This window comes from Rhineura floridana, chromosome 14 (genome assembly GCF_030035675.1).
Source record: "Rhineura floridana isolate rRhiFlo1 chromosome 14, rRhiFlo1.hap2, whole genome shotgun sequence".
NCBI classification, from domain to species: domain Eukaryota; kingdom Metazoa; phylum Chordata; class Lepidosauria; order Squamata; family Rhineuridae; genus Rhineura; species Rhineura floridana.
The window spans coordinates 37,791,507-37,817,069 of NC_084493.1; the positions used below are offsets into that span (position 1 = coordinate 37,791,507).

At 44.7% G+C, this 25,563-nt stretch overlaps 1 protein-coding gene across 2 annotated transcripts in view; it reads left to right on the top strand.

The window, feature by feature from the left end:
• The window catches only part of SLTM (SAFB like transcription modulator), a 52,227-nt gene extending 26,664 nt beyond the window's left edge, over positions 1-25,563 (top strand). Inside the window, exons 5-21 of one of the 2 annotated variants that reach the window (XM_061595186.1) lie at positions 3,816-3,863; positions 5,096-5,120; positions 6,438-6,906; positions 7,488-7,537; positions 9,949-10,061; positions 12,632-12,781; positions 13,476-13,585; positions 14,121-14,278; positions 15,095-15,183; positions 15,769-15,932; positions 16,598-16,778; positions 17,674-17,798; positions 17,947-18,114; positions 19,147-19,461; positions 20,362-20,500; positions 21,128-21,285; positions 22,588-24,915. In XM_061595186.1, the coding sequence (XP_061451170.1) occupies positions 3,816-3,863; positions 5,096-5,120; positions 6,438-6,906; positions 7,488-7,537; positions 9,949-10,061; positions 12,632-12,781; positions 13,476-13,585; positions 14,121-14,278; positions 15,095-15,183; positions 15,769-15,932; positions 16,598-16,778; positions 17,674-17,798; positions 17,947-18,114; positions 19,147-19,461; positions 20,362-20,500; positions 21,128-21,285; positions 22,588-22,714 (2,589 nt within the window). In that variant the 3' untranslated portion in view covers positions 22,715-24,915. The other variant, XM_061595187.1, reaches the window with a different exon arrangement.

Below are 25,563 nucleotides of genomic sequence, written 5' to 3' on the forward strand. Positions count from 1 at the left end.
ACTTGTCTTGCTTCTTGCTCCTATCAGGTAGTCCTAATCTCCCCTATCTCAATCCCAAATGTGCTCTTCAGAGAAAGAGCAAAAGCAAAATAAATGGAGAAAGTGCCATTTTAGGAACCCAAGCTTAAGTGAGCAGCAAGATGCAACTTCTCTCCCCCAGTCCAGTCATGATATTGGAAAGAGGAATCATATGATTGCTGCTTGAGAAATTGGATTTTGTGCAGCAAAGTGCACTTCATTTTTGGTCATCAGTCTTTCAAGGTCCCCTCTGTGTGTGATGCAGATTGCTGGTCTCCCTCACTGGGCATGAGAGGAGGCAGCCTCTGTGAAGTTGTTGGTGGGATCCAGATGTTTCAGCTCGAGCCTATTCCCGGTTACTTGGGAGTAAGTGCTGTGGAACACTGTGGGACTTGCATCTGAGTAAGCCTGCTTATTAATGCTGTTACAAACACTTTCCTTGGCTAAATGCAGTAAGAGGGAGAACTGTGGTAAATAAAGTTACAGCTTCCTGCATGGTCAGAATGATAGTAACAAAGCTACTGAACAGGGTCTATGACCGTGGGCATCAGTTTCCCCAATTTTGATCACGCTGTCGGACTTCGAAGTTATTTATTTACATTAAGCATTCGTAACAGCCAGCCCCGATTTGATTACATGTGCTATTCTGTCATCTTTCCTAAATCTTCTATTGGCAGGAATGTTCGTTAGCAGCTGATGCTAAGAATGTTGCACTAGGATTGGACCTCATAAGCAGGCTGCCAGAAAATGATTGGCCATCAAATCCAGACATGTGTAGCTGTTCCCTGGAAAAAGTTGTATTGTGTTAATGTGTGGGGTTTGCTCATTTACATGTCCATGTGAGCAGTTTCATCCCTGGGGATGGGCCTCCTTTTAGTGACTGCGATCAGCTGGACGTGAGATCATTTGGAAGCGAGAGAGCAGGAGGTGGGAAAGCTGAGCAGAATAAAGTGATGGGGGAAAACCTAAAACTCAGTCACAGCAGAGCTGATGTGTGTCAGCACCGGAGGAGAGGAAGGAGAGTGAGCTGAGGGAATGGTAAGACTGACAGCTGAGCCAAGCTGTTGCTGTGGGAGTGGTCAGGGGGTCTGGAGGTGAGAAAGGAGACACCCGGCAACAGCCGCCTCCACGTCTTGTCAGCACAGTCTCAAGAACATTGACTCAGAAGTGAGTCCCCTTCTTTTCAGTGAGCTTTACTCCCAGGTCATTCTGCATGGAGTTGCTTCCCAGATGCTGAGGAGGAGGATCAAGCATGTTTTGGATAAGAGGCTAGGTGGGTGGGAAGGAAAGGAGTGTGGGGAAGCCAAGCGGCAAGGAGGACGAGCCCAGGAGCAATTGAGTGGCACGAATGGAGAAGGACTGCAGGTGGCAGGAGCCTGCAGCAGTAAGAGCGCCCCACCACCCTTTTCCTTCCCCATAAAGCTGTATTTAGTGCCTGCTGACAAGCACGCCTCACAGGAGCTCCCTTTATACCGGATAATTGTCTGTTTCATGTATATACCGTTCCAGTCACCCCAAGCACTGGATCACATTTCCTCTCAGTATTAACTTTGTCATAGGCTGAAGATCTTCCTTTACATTTGACAAAGCCCTTAGAAAACTTTCTTCCCGGCTTCCATCTCTTAAATTCATGAATAAAATATTGTGTACATAATTCACTGGCACAGATACACTGATTTAGGTTACACATTTATCAGGCCAAGGGAATTCCAGTTGCAAAATTAAAAACTATAGCTACAGAGCCAAAGCTCTTCTAAAACACTGTTAAAGACAGCACACTCTAGTATCACCAGAAATTGAGAAGAGAATATCTATAGATTTGCTCATCTTTCTGTAGCCCTTGCCTTTCTCTGTCGAGCATCTTGCACCAAAATGAGGTACGCTTGTAATTCAAAGGCAAGAAAATGGTAATCCTCTTTATGGTACAGCAAGGATGGGGAACTTGTCCTTCAGATAAGTGGTGTACTACAGCTGTCATCCTCCAGCTATTGACCATGCTGACGGGCTGATGGGAGTTAGAGTCCAACTATATCTGGAGGGCTACAGGTTAGCCAACTGCTGTAAAGCATGACATTTTAATGCAAATATACCTTGTAAGGTTGTTGCGTAGATTTCTAAAAGCATCTTCATAAAGTTTTTTGAATACTCTAGATCTGGATGGTCAGGTTTTAGGCTTGCAGAATCTTTTTTTTAGCTAGACAAATGACAAAATTAGAGAATTCTTGGACTAGAAATTTGTTTTAAGTACCAAATATTAACTGAATTTACAGTCCTGCATAAAAATCCTCGCCTGCAAGGCCCTCCCCCAACTGTTTCAGCAATGGGAGGGGGTGATTTTGTTTTTGCAAATGCTAACACCAGGAGTCAAGAAATCCTTGCTGATGCTCTTCAGATCACATAGTGACTTATCAGTAGATCCTGATCTACCTTCTGCTCACCCTTGCTCTAAAGTGTTTCCAGAAACTATTGTGACACACATAATAATGAGATAACTACTGATGGGAAGCTTTTAATTCTGAGCTTCAAACATTTCCACTGAAACACCACTTAAAAATATCAAAACCCACTTCTCACAACAGCATACCCCCCATGCCTCAGTGCAGACTTCTTTTCCTGAGGGTATTATCCAAACCACAGAAAATACTTTTCTGAAGGCACAGGATGCTAAAGTGGAAGAAACAGGTGAACCTTCCCCTCCTGTATATTTTGAATAAAACCCTATGTATTAAACTATATTGATCATATACAGTATTGTCAAGAAGAAAGCAAGTACCCCATTGTTTGAAGAATCGTTTCAATTCAGATAATAGCTTAATCATTTTTTTTTGCTCCAAGTCTCCTCTCAAAACATTTGTTTCATATGTAAACGTTCAATACATTTAGGGCTGCAGTCATACAGACTTACCTAGAAGTCCAACTGAATTCAATAGGACTTACTTCTGAATAGACTTGTACTGTGAATGCCTACATAAAAGAAAATCATACATTCTCTAAGCATACCTGATAGAATATTTTAATAGCTGTAATAGTAACAGAAGTTGGTGTTTTATTTTTAAAAAGTCAAGACACTGTGCAGAAGAAATGAAAAAACCAACATTGCAGTCCCCTCTCTGCTGTAATTCTTGGCCTGACACTGTTTCAGGAAGTACAGCAGACCTATAAGGCCTTGCCTTGTTGCCAATAAAAAGGAATTGCTTCAGTGGCACGTTTAAGAAGCTTCACTGAAACATTTCATTTTCCTGGCAGGAAATCTGTGCAGAGTAGAGACTATACTTTTTGAATGTTACATGTGAATAACTGTGAATGTACAGTTCAATTGTTTGTGTGCCCAGGTACACAGATTGTATGCTCGTATATAACATGTGAACAGGGACTTAGTGACTCACCAAGCAGTATTGTTCAGTAACGTTAATGTACTTGGAAATGGAGATTGCCCTCCCATAGAATCGGAAGGAGCCTATAAGGCAATCGAATCCAACCCCCTCCTCAATGCAGGAATCCAAATGAAAGCATACCCGACAGGTGGCTGTCCAGCTGCCTCCAGAATGCATCCAGTGTTGGAGTAATATGTAGCCTTAGAAAGCACTTGGTATGGTTTTAATGGGTCTGAGAAGTAGGTGGTCCTTAGAAGGAATCCTACATATTTATTGTTCATCTCCCCAATGGGGGGTCAACCACATGCAAGGCAGCTTGTTAAGATTAGTTGTCGTTCAGAGTGTGCATTCTATGCTTGCTTTTAAGTGCATTTGTAGTTGCCAACTTACTTAGCCTAGTCTTGCTTTGTTTCCTCATCTTAGGCCAATGACTTTCGGGATACAGAAGATGAAAGCTTTGCTGCTGGTCATGTAAGTTTCTGAATTGCCCTGTTAAACCTGATTAAAAAGCTGGTCATATATTTATTTGGCTAGAAGGGATCTGTGGGAACCTCTTCTAAAGTGTCAGGTTGAGTTGCATTATAAAAAAGCTTCATACACTTTTGTCTCTCTAGTCTAATTCCACAAAACTATTTAATGGATACTGTTTGTTGCAGACAAGTGATGAGATTCTGGCTTGCGGCCTAACGTCTTAAGCCTGATTTCATAAATTTCCTAAAATATGTCAGGATCTCTGTGTCTGATGTAGTGCTTGGCATGAACTGGTTTCTGTGCCCCCCAATAAAAAATCATCACATTGCCTTGGTTTTGCTTAAGTCACCACTGCCACTGTCAGACCTGGGTTCTTCCTTCCAGTGTAGTGACAAAGGGACCTTCAGTTGAGTCAGCTTTTAATGATATCTGCAGTGAGGTTAGGGTAGAATTCAGTGGGTAGAACATCTGCCTTGCATGCAGAATGTCCCAGGTTTAGTCCCCAAAGTCTCCCAGGTAGGGCTGGGAGAGAACCCACTCTGGAACCCTGGAGAGCTGCTGCCAGTCAGTGCAGACAATATTGAACTCTATGGACCAATGATCTGATTCAATATAAGGCAGTTTCCTATGCGATGGCCCCACCTTGAAGCCAGAGGGTTGGGTGCCATTAAGGGCAGTGGCAGGGAGGGAGGGAGTTGAGTGGGTACCAAGCTTGCCTGCCTGTACAAATTCTGTTGAAATGAGTGGGAGATGCATAGGAATAGGATATTTTAATAAATGAAAGGATGCCTTTGGGGCTGCTGGTCCTCAGGCACAAAAATCTTGGGATGCTGTGTGGTCTTGGATTAGACACTCTAATGGTAGGCATCAAAAAGGCTCTAACTGGAAGTTTTAGGACTTCCTGAATAATGGCCCAAAGGAGAATGGCAGTGCCGTCCTTGGCTTGTCTCAGAGTAGGTATTTGGAGTTTCCATATTGTAGACAAACCAATCTCTGAAATAGTGGAAGCAGTGGGCTGTCTACTAGTACTAGCTTAGATTCTTACTATAAGAATAAGGAAAAGCAAATTAAAGTTTAGTAGATTTAAATGGGCCAGAAACCTGTAAATGGAGTCTTTCTATTGTTAGAATGGGCATCTCAGTTTGTTCCTCTTGAGTTGCCAGTAGCTTCCTGACCCTGTTTAAATTGAATCATAATCCGGACTGTTTACTCCTTTTTTCTTCAATTTACAGGATGGAGAAGAAGAGAATGAGAGAGGTATGTTAGAAGTTCAGTAGAGTTTGGAATGTTCTAATATGTTTCAGTTTGCCTTTTGTAAATGGCAGGTGCATCAGTTTGTTCCCTATCAGACATATCAACTATATATGCGCCTCTGCAAAGGACAGTGGTTGGATCCATGCTCTCAGTTGGCTTTTCTCATTTTCAATTGTGCATGTACACATCAGTTACTTCAGTGGATGTTTGATACATGCATATGGCCTACTACCTGCCTTTAATGGAACAAAGATCCCAAACTCCATGGATCTGAACCTTTTTTTTGTATGGTAAGTCTTGACGTCTACACTTTTTCTTGCACTGCAGTAACTGATAGGTGCTTGATGAATATTAAGTATCCTACAGTTTGAAAGCCATTCGAACTACGGACCATGCTCTACACTCGTTGACAATTGCCACATCATGCTTTACAGTTTAAAATGAAATTTTGGAGCCACTGGTAAAGGAGTTGTCTAATCAGCACTGCCTTTAAAAGCTACATAGACTCACACCTGCTTAACCTTCTTGCTAAAGAAGACTTCTATATAACATGCTGAGGACCTTGCATGTTGTGGACTAAAGGACATGGGATCATTATGACTACAACGTAATGGTGGAAATCTTGAAGGGGTGCTTGTGGGTGTAAGCTACAGACTCGATGTTTGTAAGAGATCCCAAGGCAGAAGCCTCTCTGTGGAAAGTAAGAATGCTGATGGAGACCCTAATGATAGGACTGGGAGTATTGAACACATGGACATTGGATGAAGACTCCACATCTTCTCTGAACTTTGGCCTCAGATGGTGCGTGAACAAGTACGGCTGACATCTGCAACTGCACTGTGGTTAGCAAGCACTAGTTGGAAAGGAGAGGACGGTAGTTACGCAGCTGTGAATGATTCGGCTGTTGAACTGTGGGCCATCGGAAGGATATTGGAAGACAAACAGACTTGTCAATGGAAATGTGGGCATATTGACTTAAGCTGTCAGTATTTGGCCCTGAAGAAAAGCTGCTTTGCATGTTAATGCCAGCATTGGAAGTCAGCTAGTTGTACTGAAGAACAGGTATCTTCTGGATGGAACCTTTGACTCCTGTGCTGTTTTGGTATTTTTCTCTAGAGAATTTGCTTGCCATGAAGAATGAGTGATCCTGGGTAAAGGATTGTTTTATATGTTAATGCCCCTTATGCTTTTTTCCCCCCTAACCTTCCATCAGTTCTAATAACTGACTTTGTATTTTCTAGGTCCTTTCTTCTAGCTTATTCATATGCAAATGTTTAAACTTCTTGTTTTGCCGTATTTATTCCTGTTAAATCCTCTTAGATAAAGCAGGTTCTGGTGATGGTACACAAGAAGTATCTAAGCCTCTTCCTTCAGAAGAGAGCCTAGCTGAGGCTGATCACTCTGCTCACGAAGAGATGGAAGTGAACGTGTCTGTGAAAGAAGCTGAGGATGATAACATATCGGTTACAGTCCAGGCCGAAGATGCCATCACTCTGGATTTTGATGGGGATGACCTTCTAGAAACAGGTAAAAATCTGAAAATTACAGATTCAGAAGCAAATAAGCCAAAAGACGAACAGGATGCCACTGCACCGAACCTGGAGAAGGAAAGCAAAGTTTATGAGATGTCAGAGAACCATAAAGATGGTAAGAAGGAAGACTCCGTGAAGGGGGATCCTGTCAAGAAGGAAGCCCGAGAAAGCTCGAAGAAAGCAGAATCTGGAGACAAAGACAAGGATACTTCGAAGAAAGGCCCCTCGTCTACTGGGGCCTCTGGTCAAGCAAAGAGGTTTGTCTTTCTATGTCCGTTCTTTAAGATACTGCCAGCATTCAATAAGATCACTCTGCATTAAGGGGGTAGCAGCAAGAAACTTATAATTAGTATCTTATGCTCCTGCCTATAAAATGTTTTGACGGCCATAAGTTACCTGTGGTTTTCTTTTTTAAAAAAAAAAAATCGGGATCTTCATATATGCTTTGTCCTGCTGGTTGCATTGGCGAATTGACAGCATTTTATTTTTTATTTTTTCAAATAGTCAAGTTATAAGTACCCTTGTGATGATGGTATTGAACAACTCTAAGTGAATTCTAAGAAACACCAATATGAAGTCAAGTCCCAGTCCTGAAATGTGGAGAAGATTACCATATCCACTGAATAAAATTGTCAGAAAATCTAGATCTTCGGGCATCTTGGGGAAAATCAGTGCAAGAAACCATGATGGGGGAAATCACTTTTCCTCAAATTACAGTCCAGCCCTCCTTTTTTTTCCCCTTTTTTCCTTTTTTTTGAAATGACTTTGCTTAATAGTGTAAGATTCTGGACAAGCAAATTCTGCATGTTCACTTTGCTTGATTTGTTCCTCCTTTTAGCTCTACTAAGGAATCTAAAGAAAGCAAGGCTTCATCCAAGGATGACAAAGGTAACGTGTCCTCTGATGTGGTAGGTTGGACTTGTACTCTTGGATCTGGTAGCAAGGCCATGAGACGAGCTTCAGGGATTTTTTTGGTTGTCCAAGGGTGGGTGATGCTCATGAACTCCTCGCCTCTTCTTTCTGCTGTAAGGCTTAGTTTATAGCCTTTCACTGGCTGATCTGAAAGCTTTCTTCCACAAACAGGCTGTTTCTCAGTGGGATGGGGTGGCTGTGTTTACTTTATATTTCTTCAGATGTTGTATTCCACTGCTACTTTTTAGTGTAGTGAATGAGTGGAAAACTGTATAAGTAAAAGTGTTACTTCTAGTACTAGGAAATTGTGCCTCTTTCTTGGCAACTGTATTCCCGTTCTCTGTGTATGGATGTGAAAGTTGGACAGTGAAAAAAGCAGATAAGAGAAAAATCAACTCATTTGAAATGTGGTGTTGGAGGAGAGCTTTGCACATACCATGGACCGCAAAAAAGACAAATAATTGGGTGTTAGAACAAATTAAACCAGAACTGTCACTAGAAGCTCAAATGATGAAATTGAGGTTATCATACTTTGGACGCATAATGAGAAGACATGATTCACTAGAAAAGACAATAATGCTGGGAAAGACAGAAGGAAGTAGAAAAAGAGGAAGGCCAAACAAGAGATGGGTTGATTCCATAAAGGAAGCCACAGACCTGAACTTACAAGATCTGAACAGGGTGGTTCACGACAGATGCTATTGGAGGTTGCTGATTCATATGGTCGCCATAAGTCGTAATCGACTTGAAGGCTCAAAACACACACACGGGAGAAGTTGTTCTGTCATAATATTAACAAACTCCCAAAACCTAACATGCCACCTGATTCATAGGGTCACCATAAGTCGTAATCGACCTGAAGGCACATAACAACAACAACTGAATATCCCAATAGTTGTATTTATTCCAGTACTGTTTGTGATATGTAAAAATGTATAAAAATGCATCTAGTTGATGACTAGATTGCTCTGTAGAATTCTCATACTAAAAAGAATTTGTGGAATGCTCATTGACTGCTGTGATAGTATAGTTAATTGCAAATTACATTTTAAATAGAAAATGGCTACATTTGAGACAACAGTGTCCTTACAATATGGGCTTTCAAATTGGATGAGACATCCTGCAGCTGGCCATTTCACTGATCAAGTACAGTGTGTGGGTTTTATAAAAAGAAAATAATGAACTTTATTAGAGCAACATTCTTTGAGATATCAAAAAATACTCATGAGCATATTTGATACTTCTCCTAATTAGAAAAACAAGTTTTAACATTTAAATTTATTTATTTATTGTTTAATTTATATCCCGCCCTTCCTCCTAGCAGGAGCCCAGGGCAGCATGTAGTAGATTATTATAACTTGATGGTTTGGAGTAAGGTTTTTGTAACTGAATGATTCACTGGAAAGTGTCTTCATCGCTTCTATTCTGAAATACCTTGGTCAGTCTGTAATTACATTTTTTTAAATGAAATAAGTAAAGCAAAATAACAGCACATATTTTTAAAACTGCAATTGTGCTAAGAGGGCTAATTCTTTAAGCATTGTGAGCTTCAGTATGAAGAAGATGCTCTCTGGTTCCTGCAGTAAGCAAGAGGGCTCATCCTAGGCAGTGGTCTTTGCCACTAACTGCTTCTATTCCTCTTTGGAGGGGGCTGCAGTTGTTGCAGATGATCCATTGAAGAAGCTTTGCAATGCTGCTACGTTTGCCCCGGAATACTGCAGGACTTGGATACAAGCTGCCCTTGCTCCTTTCCTTGCTAGCCAATGACACCATTGTCAGCTTCATGGAATATTTGACTGGTCAGCAGACAGACCCTAACAAATCTTTACTTGAAACATGTCTTCAGCCAATATGGTTTGCTGCAAGGATGCCAACTAATGGGTATATTTTGTGAAATACAAGGTTTCTTAGGTTTAATTTTTAAAAATTGATGCACACACCTGTTATTGTCTTCACAAAGGTAACTTGGAAGTAAACCAGTTGTTGGGAACATAGGGAAGCTGCCTCAGACTCTTTATCCACCATGTCTGGATTGGCTCTTCGGAGCAGCAGCAGTTCTCTAGGAACTCAGGTAGAGAAGGGTCTTTCCCACCACCTGCTGTCTGTTTCTTTTAACTAGAGATGCTGCCAGGGATTCATCATTGGCCTTTCCAAAACCTAGTAAACAATAAGTGATTTCTGATTTCTGTGCTGCTGTGAAATTGGTGGCACAGATTACATATCATCCAAATCTCTCTCCCTTGCTCTCTCTGACCTTGATCTTTATGCACTGTTCCTTATCAAAGGCAAGTTGCAGGTAGAAGTTGGATTCCAAAATTGTTCTTTATTACCTGAGTAATAGTTGCCAATATTGATGCTGAAACAATCTCCTGTGAACTTTATTTTAGGAAGCGCAAGCAGTGGGAGCAGCAGCAGCTCTACTAAGAACTTATGGGTTAGTGGCTTGTCCTCTAACACAAAAGCCGCTGACTTGAAAAATCTGTTTGGCAAATATGGAAAGGTATGGCTTCACTTCGCAGTATCTATGGATGGGCATATAAACTGACTGAGGGACAGTGACTGAGGTTGGAATCCAGTGTTCACATTCTTGGGAGCAGCAGTGAGGCTAAAAAGAAAACTGAACAAGGTTTTAAAAAACAAACACTTGTGTCGCTTAAAATAGCCCAGATCAGTGTTCTTCAACCTTGGGTCTCTAGATGCTATCAAACAACAACCCCCATCAACCCCAGCCAACTTAGCCAGTGGCCAAAGGTGATGGGAGTTGTAGTCCAGCAAACTCTGGAGACTCAAGGTTGAAGAATAGTGGCTTAGATCAAATGTAATACAAACCATTAACGGCTACACTCATCTCTCGGAACAATCCATAACACTCAGCTGTTGAGCTAAAGCATCCTTCTCTATATGAACAAGCCAGAAGCAAAAAATATTGAGCTCAAGCTTTATAAAATGTCCTGTTCTGTCTGTTTATAGTGTGCAAGCCAAAGAGTATAGATACGCAACTTTCCATCTCATGGAGAGGAATGCTGTTCTGTTCATCAACTACCAGTCCTTGCTTCTGGGATGTATTGGGCATTTAGTCTTCACAAAAGTGATCTTGCTGAGTGTCCTTGTATGTGAACAAGAAGCCAGTTGGAAATACTTTAAAATTGCTCCTGTACATAGGTATAACCTGTGTAGTTAGTACCAGTGGCTTGTGGGCTGTATGACCAGAAACACTTGAGAGCCTTGCAGGATCAGGCCAAAGGGGGCCCATCTACTCCAGCATCTTGTTCTCACAGTGGCCAACCAGATGCCCCAAAGGGAAGCCCCCAAGCAGAGCCTGAATGCACGTGCTTCCCATGGGCAACTGGTTGGTCACTGTGAGGACAGGATGCTGGACTGGATGGGCCATTGGCCTGATTCAGCAGGCTCTTGTATTCTCGTCAATGCAACAATCTCTCCCTTCTTGTGATTTCTCAGCAGCTGATAGTCGGAGACACACTGAATTGTATCCAACTAAGTTTTGCCCAAGTAGACCCATTGAAATGAGCATACCGAAGTTTACTTTCAGTGGGTCTGTTCTGGGTGTGACTAACACTGGATACAACTCACTGCCTCCAATATGCTCCTAGGAAGTAGAAAGACTCCAGTTGCAAACGAATCTTTGTTTGTCTGCATCCCGTAGACCCATCTTCCGAATAACCTGAGAATAACAGTGGCATGGTTTGCACATAACGTGAAGTCATAGTTTGTTTAACAAAGCACAAGTTAATCACATGTCCCATGAATATGTAATGGCTATGAGGCAGTCAGGAGGGCTTCTCCAGATGATTGCAGTTATTTTGGCCACTGATACCGTCAACTTACCTCTGTAACATACTGGCATCCAGCACAGAGCTTTCCGCTCCACAGATGTAATACGCAGATGCAGAGCTGCTCTAGCCAAAAGCCAGCCTGCCACATTCTGCACTAGCTGCTATTTCTGAACCAACCTCAAGGGTTGCCCCACCTAGAGCACCTAGAAGTTTCAAAGGCCTTCATAACTGTGGTCAACATATCCCTGTCCACAATCTATTGTAGTTGGGTGCCATCTTTCCTCTAAAAGTATTTCCTCTTACTAAAAAGCTGCTTATCTTTTGGCCAACAAATCATACAGGCTGATGTTGGGGAATATGGATTGAGAAGTCTAATGTGGCATGGCTGTTGCTGGATTGTCTGTCAGTTTTTCTGGGTGACTTGGCTTACTCCTGCTGCACATGTTCGTGCAGAAGTGGGTTGGCCTTCAGTCCATGCCAGAATACAGGTTCGTCTCCTAAATTTTCACAACAGAATATTAGCTTTCCCATCTTCCCGCCTGGTCTCTATAGCTTATGGCTTGTCCTTAAATGCCCCAAAGAGAGTTGCTGCTTTACATACTCTTGTTAGAGAATCTGACACTGAGCTGACTGAGATTTAGCTACAGTTAAAGCTGTTTGTGTACAGGGGAGCTTCTTTAGCCGATATGCTAACTATCCATTCTTCAAGATTCTCCAGGCTGTATCCATGCTTTAAAACAGACCATCAGAAAGCTAAGTAGAGGTAATTACTTTAGCTCCACGCAGAATCGCTTTTATTGAGTTAAGGTTTAATGTCATGTCTTCTGCTTTTCTTCTATCGTTATAAAAAACTTCCCTTAGAACACCAGTTTTGTGGTGTTTTGTAAAACAGTTATAGAGGATGTTGTTCATTAAGTGTCCTTTATATAAAGATCCTTGTGAGAAATATCTGTCTGAATTTAGTCGTGGGAAAAATTTTGTTTCACCAAGTGAGTTTGGGTGTTTTTTGTTATCGGACAAAGAAATATACCTTTCATTGCATGTTTCCTTATTTGCCCTGGCAGCTAGGAATTTAAGAGCTAAATTTGTGTTTCAGCTTTGAATGATCTGTGTTTGTAATGGCATATTGCTAAACAAATAAAATGATTATGGTTATGGTATGGGTGACTTAGCTGGTCTTGTACAAGTATTTAGCCTGGCGTTGTTCCTCTGGATGCAGAGTAGCTAGTGATGAAGATGTCTATTTAAAGCCTAGATTGCTTCTGTCGTTTTCTAGGTTCTTGCTGCAAAAGTGGTCACCAGCGCCCGAAGCCCTGGAGCCAAGTGCTATGGCATTGTGACCATGTCATCGAGCACAGAAGTGGCAAGATGCATCAGCCATCTCCATCGTACAGAGCTGCATGGGCAGCAGATTTCTGTTGAGAAAGTAGGTGTGACACATGCTCTCATAACAGACAGATGAAACATCTGAGTAGGGGGAAGTGCATCCCCTTCAAGAAACTGAGAGGGAAGAGCTTGTCTCTTCACAAGAGGGATGCTACATGCTTCACTTGCTCTGCTAAAGTCTGCTCAAAAGAGCCTTGTTTACCTGGTGCAACCCGTATGAAATAGGTTTGAGGGTTTGGGGATATATTGGCCTAAAGCAGAGGCTGTTGTTTGTGAACTCAATCTGAAACTTAAGACGGGCTGCATGCTTAATGCCTACATTAACATGAGGTTGGTATGGAGTTGATTTGGGAAGGGAAATCTTCTAGCAGCTAGACCTGTCTCCTCCTCCTCCTCTTTGGCAGTAGTGTTGAATCATTTGGAGCAAGTTCTGATGTGACTCTCCTCTAACAATATATGTATGGAATGGCTTTCCAAAAGGAAAAGAGGAGGGGCCGTCTTGGAATGGACTCTCTGTGGTTTCTCCAAGGCACTGTCGTGTTTCCTTCCTCCGCCTCTTCTAAGAGTAGCAGTTGGCTGGACATAGAAGAAGAAGCAAGAGCAACATGACTAGTGACAAAATAGGAATGTGTCGTTTTTAGAATGGATTTTAGCCCATCAAGAAATAGTCTATGGCCACAGGTCCCGATTGGCAGTAAATAGGTAACATGGTGGCTTTTTCTTTTAAATTGCAGGTTAAAGGTGATCCTTCTAAGAAAGAGCTAAAGAAAGACAGCGATGAGAAATCTGGCTCTGGTAGAAATCTTGGAGAAAAGAAGATGACTTCGAATGACAAAGCTAGCAAGTAAGAGCCTGATCCTGCATCTTTTGTCTGGGGTGTTCCTACCAGAGTCTGCTTACTAGCATGACTGTATGTTGTCTGTGATGATCTCTCTCCCCCCGCCCTTTTTAATGGGTCTTTCATAAAAAAAAGCTGGGTTCTGCAACCTATTTAAAGTATGCAAACTGAGCAAAGATGCATAATTCTGCTCTTGCTATACAGCAAGGAGCAGAGAGTTCTGTAGAGTGCCCCAACGCCCCTCCCAACCAACTGGCACATGAGACTTCAGCAGGCATTACTCTTGTGCATTCAAGCATGTTTTATGACCATTAACAAACACATTACTTTTATGACCATTGACAAACATTTGTTTTTTTCTCAAAATTATACATTTATAAAACATACAATGAGATTACTCTGAATTTTGCATTACTGACACTAATGATATAACCTTGTTAGCTGTACATGTTGATGGCAATCAAAAAAAATGGATGACCTTCCTTCCTTTTCCCCCCAATAAAAATTAAGTTTCTCAGGGAGTGCTTGTTACCTTTTTTAGGACCCCCTCTAAAAAAGAGGACAAGAAATCTGACAAGTCTGAGAAAAAGGAAAGCAAAGATGGGAAGAAACCTGAGAGTAAAGATGAGAAGAGTGACGGTGGGCCCAGCGGCCCTGCTCAAGAGCCTGCGAAGACGCCTGAAGACAAGAAGCGCATAAGTATGCATTGGAGCAAATCTGTAGCATGCACTTGTGTTCGTACTGCGTTGCACTAATGCTTTTAAAAGGACTAAGCCATGTGTCCACACGCCTTTGAGGCAAGGAGTTGGCATTTTGGCAGGTATCGCCTAGAATTTCCTTTTGATGTTACTGGATCTTCACTGAATGTTTTAAGAGCAAACAGTGGAACAACCTTACTGTTGTCTAGAGCAGGGGTTCTCTGCCCGGGGCCCACTTGAGATGGCATGAAATGGTGGTGCAGCAGCAGAGCCAGTCGCAGAATGTGGACAGATGGGGCCATAATCAGCAGGCAGTTACTGACCTTCATTTATACTCATATCAATTTAATTAAATGTTATTCATAGTAACCTCTTCTCTAACGTTTTGATTTCCTTCAGTACCACCTCTGGCCCGCCCTTCCCTCTCCCGCTTGCCAAGCTTCTCTGTCACCTGTTACTTAGCATGGAAGGAATTGCTGGTGCTGGCATTGGCCCAAATTAAGCTATGGCGTGTCGGGGGGGGTAGAGCAGGCAGCAGCACTGATGCCCTCCTGGAAGTGGCCCAAGGCCCACTGTTGGGTCCCCCATGGCTCTCTGTTTGAGAAACCCAGGTCTAGAACTATTGACATAATTTCTTATACCGTGCTCTCTTTAATTTGAATCCAAATTAATTTTTCTGATGTAAAGGCCAACTGCTATCTCAAAAACAAACTTTTTTAAACCTTTTTTTTTTTCTGGAATGAGTTCAGAGCTAGCAAAATACCTTTTGCGTTTTTTCTTGCTTAAGTTGTTAAGCATATCACTTTCTCTCCCAAAGGTGTAAAAAGTCCAAGCCACATGGTAGTTCTAGACCAAACAAAAGGAGAGCAAGCTCACACCAGAATAAGAAGAGGGAGGTTTGAGAAAGTAAGTATTGCTCAAAACATTGGTCTCTTTAGGCTCTAGTTCTGTTTCTACAAGAGTGTGTGTTAACTAGGATAGAGGAGTAAATGGGTCACTAAGACCGATTGATCATGATTTGGCTGTCTTATGAAGCTTTAATTGAAGGGTGCCTCAGCAACGACAAGTCAACGCTAACAGCAGAGTTGGAAGTTCACTTGCACACAATACTTCGTACAAAGGTCTTGATGAACTGCTGCAGTCAAGGCTACTATGCAGGCAGCCCTTGTCCCTCCTTAAGTCTTGCCATCTAGTCATCCAGACGCTGGCCCACTCCTGCCACCTGTGAGACAGGCTCTTTTGGAGAAAGACTTGCCTGGGGTCTGGACCAGGAAGCAACTCACTCTTTCTCCTTTGAGCCAGTCTTCCACTGCCTCGGTGAACAGACTTCAGTTCATCCAAGACTCTGTACTAAAATGTTCTTTATTGCAAGTTGCAAGAGGCATTGGGACCCTGAGTCCAAGAAGCCAGATTAATCTGTTGGGTTGCAGCCATGCTGCAAATGTGTAAAAGTGCCTCCGATTCTCATATTTCTTAAAAACTTGTCTTCAGCCTCCAATGTTAAGGAACAAAGAGCGTTTTCTTCAAGATAAAATGAAGTTCAGAGATTACCGGGGCCGAAAGGACATCTTGCCTTTTGAAAAGATGAAGGAGCAAAGGATGAGGGAGCACATTGTCCGGCTTGAGCGAATACGGCGTGCTGTGGAGTTACGAAGGTAGGAGGGATGTTGGACGTGCCGCCAAGCAGCTGCCTTTGGCTTTTTGGGATGCTTGGGAAAAACCGCACTCGGGCAGTTTGACTTGTAGTTGGAGACATCCCATTGGCATCGGGGAGGGTGGTGGAGATGTGCAGGGTGAAGAGGTGGGGGGGGCCTCCTGAACCTTCCCTTCCCTTCCTTTGAGTTAATTGCAAGCGCACATCCATAAGGTGGCTCTAGCCTAATGTGATCGCTGCTAGTGGAAAAGGAGAACAACGAAAGGTGACCCTAACAAAGTACAAGGTGTTGCAGAAATCATTACCCGCAATGACATGGGGCAGAAGGAAGAAACAGCAAAGTGGTCAGCTGTCTTCCACACAAGTACAGCGTTAGGCGGCTGTTACCCCTGCCTCCCAAATGGTACCCTCTGGAGGAGCTCCAGGCCCCATTGTAATAAATTTCAGAGCAGGTGGATGGCGCTGCTGCTGTCTGTAGAGAGTTTTCCTCCCATCATGTGCTCCAAAACACATGTATCCTACAGAGCTATTCTACAATAACTGTTTCATCACTCCCCTGACAATCAGCCCTGTGACTCATGAAGGAAGTTAAACTGCAAAAGAGCACCTTGTCCTCTTGTTGGCATTGAGCCCCAAAAGGTGGTCTGAAGCTCCCACTTTTTGCAGGCGAAGAGAAATTGCCGAGCGAGAGAGGCGCGAGAGGGAGCGTGTCAGACTTCTCCGCGAGCGCGAAGAGCGTGAGCGTTTGCAGAGGGAGAGAGAGAGGCTGGAAATTGAGAGGCAGAAGCTGGAGAGAGAGCGGATGGAACGAGAGCGCTTGGAGAGGGAGCGGATCCGTATTGAGCAGGTGTGTTTCTGTCACCGGCCTTTCATTTTCTCTTGCTGGGGATCTCCCCAGGTGCGACACAGAGTTTCTTTGAAGCGCATGGGCAGCACCAGTTCTCTGGTGATAGAGACCCACCAGATGCATGCCCTGCCATGAAGAATCTCAGGGGCTTGTTTATCTAGTTGAGCTTTCTGGGACATGCTGAAGTGCTAAACTGCAGTTTCTACCATTGCAAGAAGTTGTGTAGAGTTGAGCAATACCTACCTCCGTCTGTCTTATTATTTATTAATTTATTAGATTTATATCCCGCCCTTTCTTCCAGTAGGAACCCAGGTTGGTTGGTTGCTTATCCAGCCCTGAATGGGATGGCAGCCGGGGGTGAGCGCAGCTGTCCCACTCTGGCAGAAGCAAGCAAGTGGGTCTATGGCAGTTGTCACGTGTGGCTTTTCAGGAGGGCTGATAACATCAGCGTGGCACTTTGTGTTGAAACCCTTTGGCCACAGCTGTGCTGCACTTCAGGCGCAGCTGCCTCATTGTACCTGGTTGTATCCATGGCAGCATTTCTGCTTAAATCAGCATCTTCCATAGACAGACCCACCGACTCTCTTAGCCATCCGCATCTCTGTCCCCCTCAAGTGGCCCCTTGGAGAAGCAAACGGTGGCACGGCTGTTCACCCTAATGCTGCTCCTCTCCTGGTTGTGGCAGGGATGGGGAACTCGCGGCGCTTCAGGTGCTACCGCACTCCAGCCCCCATCAGCCCCCTCACCAGCATGGATCATGGCTGGGGACTGAGAGATGTGGGCCAGCAGCATCTGGAGGGCCATGAAGTCTCCATCCCTGCCTTGCGCTTTTCCCTAAGGGGCAGAGTCTTTGTGTAGTGCTGTTGAGAGAATTCCAGTCTTTCTTTCTGGCTAGGAGCGCCGCAAGGAAGCGGAAAGGATTGCTCGCGAACGAGAAGAGCTTCGGCGTCAGCAGCAGCAGCTTCGCTACGAGCAGGAGAAAAGGAATTCCCTGAAACGACCCCGTGATGTAGATCACAGGTAGTGCTCCTTTCTTTTTTGGGCTTGATTTGTGCTCCTGCACCCCATCGCCCCGACTAAGCACTGATCGTTAATTAAAACAGTTGCATGTGCCAACCTGGTGTCATGACAGAGCTTGTCTCTTCCCACCTCACCCCCCCCCCCTTAGGAGAGACGAGCCCTACTGGAATGAAAGCAAAAAGATTGCCTTGGACACAGATGCTCGCTTCAGTCATGGGTCTGAGTACAGCCGACAGCAGAACCGGTTTAGTGACTTTGACCACAGAGACAGGGGGCGATACCCAGAGGGTTCTGCAGTGCAGTCTTCCTTTGACAGGTATGTTTGGGGTGGGGGGGTCACAAAGGAAATTTAGTGAAATGAGGGCATCTTCTGGTGTTGGAAGGTGGCCTCAAGTGCGTCATAATAACTTTCCGTGTGGGTAAACCAGGCACCATTCAAATATGTGTTCCTCTCTTAAAAAGGACAGGATATTGTGATTCTTGAAACAGGATACAGACATGTTCTCAAAAATATGTCCTTATTGTGGGGTGGGGGGTAGGGCTGAGAAATTGCCACTTGCCTCACACCACTTAGTGAGTTCATGGCTGGTGCAAATCATAGTCTAACAATCTCTATAGAGGGATGTGGCTCTCCCGATGTGCTGCAGCTTGCATCAGCTCCAGCCAGCCTGGCCAGCAGTCAAGGATGATGGGAGTTGTAGTCCAGTAACATTGGAAGGGCACCAGCTTCCCCCTTCCTGATCTTGGGAGCACTATATTGGCTCCCTGCACTAGGCTTTGATTCTCGCAGTGATCAAGTTTGCAGTGTGATGTGAAGCACGTTTACTCAGGAAGCAGTGGAATCTATTCCCATATAAGGTGTGCTTGGGCAGACAGAGATCAGGATCTACTGGTAGATCTCTGCATAGATTGCCAGACGTGACTGTTGGTTGTTGAACAAGAGCAGCCACACAAAGGCTTCTAGGCAGCTCTAATTCAGAGGAAGGACAGACCAAGAGCACTGTTTTCCCTTGGGAAAGGACTGTAGGCTCAGTTCTGATAAATGCCTGTGCTGACCTTGTTCCTGAACTCTTAGTGGATGTTCACTACCCTGAACTGCGATTGGTGGGCTTCTGCTTCCGGGATGAGCTTTGCGTTTCCCTAGAACCCCTGGAGTCTGCCCAGCCCAAGGCTGTGTCCCCAAGATCCTCCCAGTGCGGTCTGCCCTAGGGAGTTCAGTCCCTGGGAAAGTAAAGTATCTTCATCAGAAAGCCCTTGGGAGATGTTGGGAAGCTGCTGTGCCAGGCGGAGAAACAGTTTAAGGGGTTGACTGTGCATCTGAGGGGGGGCTCCTTCCTTTTCCGAACAGGCGCGAGCGGTTTGTCAGCCAAGGCGATGGGAAGAAAGCTCGGCCATCTGCACGACGGGAGGAGCCTGGGTTCGAAAGATACCCCAAAAACTTCAGTGAGTCCAGAAGAAATGAGCCCCCTCAGCCCCGAAATGAGCTCCGCGACAGTGACAGGCGAGAAGTGAGAGGCGACCGTGATGAGAGGCGGACGGTGATAATCCAGGACAGATCTGAAATTGCTCATGGTCGGCATCCGCGAGAGGCTGGGTCTAACCCATCCCGGCAGGGTTCTTGGAAGGGTGAAGGAGGCATCAACCCTGACAAGCGGGATGCCAGGTGAATTGCTGGGAGGCCCAGGTTCCTTCCTGCCCAGAATTTTGGTGATGCCAGGACAGCAGGGATATATGTAGCTGAGATGGCTCTGTTGCCACCTCTTAGGGTGGAAATCTTTCAGAACGTGGGATGGACCAGGAAGGGTGTGGGGTGAGTTAGGAACTTCCTGCTTTGCTGTGATACGTTGGCCCATTTACAGCCTGTTGCTTGTGAGGCGGCACCAATGTGTAATAAAGAGCTTTCCCACAATATGTTGGGCATGTGACTGTCACATAAGCCTTCAGGCTCATTATATTTGATATGCTCTAATATATTAACACTTCATGTCTAACCTAGATTGCTTTTGCACACTGTTTTGGGTGCTGTTCTTCAGCAGTAAACAGCAAGGCTTATACATGCCTAAACCGAGGACACAAAAACAGCTGGGCTTTCTTGGTTTGTTCTATTCTACATACTTCCAAGCAAATTGACAAAGCGGTTCTTTTAACCCTTACTAGAAAGAGCCCCAAGAATGATGAAGTCCTTGCCCCAGTGTGCAAACGTCCTTGCCAGACCTAATTTGACTGGGGCATCCTGTGTCAGGGCTCTCCCAAGAATGCTGTGAATTTAGGTCCCTTCCCCCTTCCTTCAGCAGGAGTCGGACTAAACTGGTTAAATTTTTTGGCACATTTAAGCTCTAGCCAGTCAGCTAAAGGGAAAACTTGTAAGACTGGCTGGCAGGGTGATCCTACAAATAATAGGAGAGGATTGTTTGAACTCTGGTGATTTGAGGAGGGCAGCTACTGCCACACATTCTGAGAGACCACCGCTAAGTACTGTGGGTAAAACTGATCCCCCCCCCCCCCAGTTCAAGGTATGAATTGTTACTTAACTACACAATGTTGTTTCTCGTTTCTTTCCCAGAGAGAGGCCAGAAAGGTCAGGCAGAGACGTGTCTGGCCATGCAGTGAGAGGTGCCCCCACTGGGAGTCGTAGCAGCACATCTGGCTATGGAAGCAGGGAGACAGAGCGCAGTGTGATGGAGCGTGGAAGTGGGGGGCAGGTAAATAGAACAGGTCTCCTTCTCTATGTGAAGCTGAAACTCGGCCCTCTGGAGAGAGCGAGCTTCTAACCATCTCACTGTGAGGAGAAATCCCCAGCCACATGAGCCCTTGTGAGGGATTGAGCAAAAACTCTCTCCCTACTTGCCAGGGTCCCAGCTTTTCTTTTTCAGAGAAAAAGCAAGAGCGTAAGTGCACCCTCCTCCAAATGGAATGTGCAAATCACTTTTCATGCCAACCTCTCTAATTTGGTTTATCCACCTTTGAGTTGTTTCTTGGTGCAACATCCAAGGCGTGATGCATGTGAAGAAGGCATGCAAACTCTAAACATCAGTGCAAAAAGAGTGTGTTTGTGGGTGTTGTCCATCAAAGGCTGAATGTGAAACAAAAGTTCTTGATGTTGAACATGATTTCATTTGGTGCAGAATGTTTCCTGCTTCAGTTGGAGGCTGCTCCTCTGTAGAATCAATCTCCTCTGAGGTTGTTCCTAAAGAGCTACAAACCATCCCAGTATGCACAACTGGAGAGGGCTGTGCACAGCTGCAAGGTTTGCGATGCTCGTCCCTTAGGTCACTTGCAAATTAAAGGCAAGGAGCGGCACTAGCAGAGTCACCTCCCTTCTTTTCTAGCATTACAATGAAGATCGGCATGTGGTTGAGCGGCATGGCCGTGATGCTGGGCCAAGGAAAGAATGGCATGGGCCCAGTTCCCAGGGGAGCAGCTATCACAACACCAGGAGGATGGGAGATGGTCGAGCAGGAGGTGGCATGATGTCGCCCCACTCAAGGTACCTCCTTGGCTTCTCTTCTCCCTCCCTCCCTCCCTCCCACTACTCACTTCTGAGACCGCCTCCTAATCTTGGCTTTGCACATAGAACTGGAACACATTGTCTCACATTCAAATTCATGGAGCACCCAGTTGATAATTGGTGTCCTGGGCCACCGGTGTTTCTGTTCAGGACCTGGTTTAGCATTTCAGATTGGTCCTGGCCCTCAGACCCAGAGAGCAGTCTGGAAAAACAAATCTTTGGGAATCTCATTGACTTGCACTGGGAAACTAAACCGGTCATAATGTTCTTGTTCTTTCACATACATGCATGAATGGGTAGACCCAATAGAGGGGATTAGCCGCACCAAATTTCACACAGGGTTTCATGCTAGCCGCCTTTAAAATTGACTTTTTTACAAGGCTGTGAGTATTTAATTCTCATGCTCCTGTTTGGCCTGTTTCAAAAAGATTTTTTTAAAAACATATGGCTTGAAGGGTGCAACTCCCATCTCCCAGGCAGCTAAGTCCAAGAAAGACAACATTGCCAGGTGGACTCTATAAAGCATCTCCAAAGTGCAGAGTTGAATTGAAAGCCAGTGAGGTGGGCGGGCAGAGGAATCGCAGGCAGCTGGGGTGGGCAGGCCACGAGCAGGCAGCAGCTGGCAGAATGTTGCCAGTAGTGGCATTTGATGCAAAATGAAATATTCATTGGAATCCTTTGACTCAAGGCTCTGTAATATAGAATCATAGAATTATAGTTGGAAGGGGCCTATGAGGCCATTGAGTCCAACCCCCTGCTCAATGCAGGAATCCAACTTAAAGCATCCCCAACAGGTGGCTGTCCAGCTGCCTCTTGAACGCCTCTGGTGTCAGAGAGCCCACCACCTCCCTATTGTTGTACTGCTCTAGCAGTTGGGATGTTTTTCCTGATGTTCTGTCGAAATCTGGCTTCCTGTAACTTGAGCCCACTCTGGGATGATCCAGAAGAGATTGTGGCCCTCCTCTGGGTGGCAACCTTTCATGTACTTGAAGAGTGCTATCATATCTCCCCTCAATCTTCTCTTCTCAAGGCTAAGCGTGCCCAGTTCTTTCAATCTCTCTTCATAGGGCCTTGTTTCCAGTCCCCTGATCATCCTTGTTGCCCTCCTCTGAACCTGTTCCAGTTTGACTCCATTCCCCTTAAAGTGTGGTATCCAGAACTGGATGCAGTACTCAAGATGAGGCCTAACCAGTGCTGAGTAGAGTGGAACCAATACTTCATGCGATTTGGAAACTATACTTCTGTTAATGCATCCTAAAATAGCATTTGCCTTTTTTGCAGCCCCATCATGCTGTTGGCTCGTATTCAGCTTCTGATCATCAACAGTTCCAAGATCCTTCTCACATGTAGTATTGCTGAGCCAAATATCCCCCATCTTATAACTGTGCACTTGGTTGCTTTTTCCTAGTGTAGAACTTTGCTCTTATCCGTTATTTAATTTTGTTGTGTTCAGCTTAATTCTCCAGCCTATCAAGTTGCCTTTGAATTTTGTTTCCGTCTTCCAGGACATTAGCTTTCCCTCCCAATTTTGGGTCAGAATAAGAGACAGAGTGTTGCCAGCAGCCGTATTTTATGCAGAGAGAGAGAGAAATCCTGGAGTTTTTTTAATTTGAGGTCCTGTCGCATAGGGGGCAGAATAGTCAGCAGAGCTCATGGAAACAAATAGCAATTGCTGCTCCTCTGCAAGTAGCTTCCTGACAGTTGGAGCAGGCTTTCTGCCAGCACCACCCCCAGCCTGACGGGGGGCCAACCTGCTTGGCCAGTGGTGCTTCTGCTGCTGATCCCGGCACCGTGGCTGCTCTGCCGATGCGTCACGTGAGGTGCTGTGGGTTGTGTGTGCTGTGGCACTGACTGGGTTGGTACAATCCGCTGGATGGATGCCTCACACAAAACGTACACTATACGTGCACACACACACGACAAAACCACTCAGACACAGGGAAACGAACGGATCAGAGTGCTGGTACCCAAGGTGGGCGGTGGGGGGTGACCCTGCTTAAACAGCTAAGATGGGGCACAAGCAGGAAACAGTTTTAATTTTTTTAATATAAGGGAGGATGGGAAAGGAAAAGATTTATTAGGACAGATGTGAGGCTGGATTGTGGGTGAACTTGTAAGGTAACGAAGACTGGACAAGGCAAGAAACTCGCCCGAATGGAAAGAGTGGCTGGGTGTGGTGGAGCGGAAAGCAGCTATGCAAAATCTCCCCCAAAATAGGGCCAAAACTGGTGGAAGGGGGAAGAGGGAGTACGACACTGCAAGGAGGGTGGGGCTGATTCCTTGGGAAAGGAAAGGATGTAGATTGGCAAAGCTAACAGGTCCAATGAGGCTGGGCTGGATCAGGTGAGGATAGGCAGAACTAGAGCGTGAAGCAAGACAGTCTGAATAATGAAACAAACCCACCAAGCCAACTCAGCCCACAAACCCTTTCAAGTGTTCCTTCAAAGAACTAATGAAAGAATGAAGCCAGTGGGGGGGAAGTCAACAGGTGGTTTTAAGAGTTCACCATCCCTTCCCGAAAGCACTGTGACTAGAGTGGTGTTGGGTAAGATTTTTTTGTCCTAGAGTGGAAGCAAGAGAGCTGGCTCCAGCAAAGCCTGTCTCCTCCTCCTCCTCTTCCCACCCTGGCATTTCAGCCCAGAAGTTGGAGGTGCTAGCTGTCAACAATAAGCAAATCCCACCCACCCCCACCTGGTGATTTCCTTAAATGGTGCTTGTTTGATTTTTTGTTGCATTTTCAAAACATTTTGGAGACAGGGATTTCTGAGTGGGTTTTTTTTACTCCAGATCACCCCTGATCTTAGAGATGGCTTGGGATAAGGTGCTTCGCCTTGGAGTAATCCAGGGCTACCCCGACCCACTCTGTGGCCAGAACAAATTGACCCAAGTCACTTCAGTTCAGGATTCATCCAGATTGAGCGCACAGCCCATTTCTGTGACTCAGTACGGCTTGGCAGTACAAATCAGATTCCCTTGAGCAGGCTTTGTAGGGAGTTTCCTGACCTCATATAATTCTCCCTGAATCTGGCTGGTACTTGCCAACACAAGAACCTTAAGTAATCATTTCATTAGTTTGTAAGCAGTATGTGTTCTGATTAAAGACAAATCCCCTTAGGCTTGTGGAGATGAAGCTTCACCCATGGGGACATTGGGCGAGGGCCTTGACCTTGTGACCTTCTCCCTTTTTGGTGGTAGGTGAGAGCTCATCTCTGGAGGGAGCATCTCAACAAGTCTTAAGGTAGTGTTAAGATCCAAGAGTTCAATTGGACTTCTTTTTAAAACTCTCTCTTCACCTGCACATGAATATTTGGAGCGTTGTCCAAAACATGACAGTATAGCAGGAGTCACTGGCTCTTGATCGAGTAGTGACATGGTGTCCCTGATGCTCTATGGGACTCAGAAGCTGCTGTTCCCTCACTTGCCAGCCATTTTTGTAGCATGGTTGAGTTGAGGTCCTGGGTGGGAAATCTTTGCATATATGACAGCAATCTTACTCTCACATCTCACTTGCAGTCTTTACTCCTGCAGCATGATCAGATTGTGAGAACTTTGATTCGCTTGGGACTCTGGGATAGGGAGTCTCATTCTTCAAAAACTTACAATTGCTTCTTTTAAAACTGTTTTCCAGTAATTCTTCACCCATTAACAGAGTTGTACAGATTACGGGCAATTCCATGCAGAGGGGAAGTGGTTCAGGATTTAAACCATTCAAGAGCGGACCACCACGAAGATTCTGAGTCCCAGTTACCTGCTTGCTTCTCCTTGGTTTCAAGATAACTTATTGGAAATCTTTTGTGAACAAAGAAGCCTTGGCTAAGAAAACTTGTCTTTTTTAATTTTATCATAATTACTTTTTCCTCTCTTTTTTTTGGAGGCATTTTAAATAAGTTAGGCTGTTTGGGTTTTGGATAGTTCATTGTACCTTTTTGATGAGCATTTTCCCCTGTAACATTAGGAGCTCTGAAACAAATTGGAACCAAACATGTGAACACTGTACAAAGAGAGGGTTTGTTTTGCACCCAGTAGTTTAATTAACCATTTAGCTCTGTGATGTAAGGCTTGAAAATTAGGTACTTATCACAAAACACACTGATAACTGAGCTGTACATTACGAAGTGTAGAGAATAAGGGTTGTTGGTTGTTTCATTTCTGGGTATTATGTAACCTATTTTTGCAGAAGTTGTTAAACTGAGTGGATCTGTATCCTGGCCAATGTATCCTTTTGAAATAAACCTTCATAATCTGTATTGCCACGTG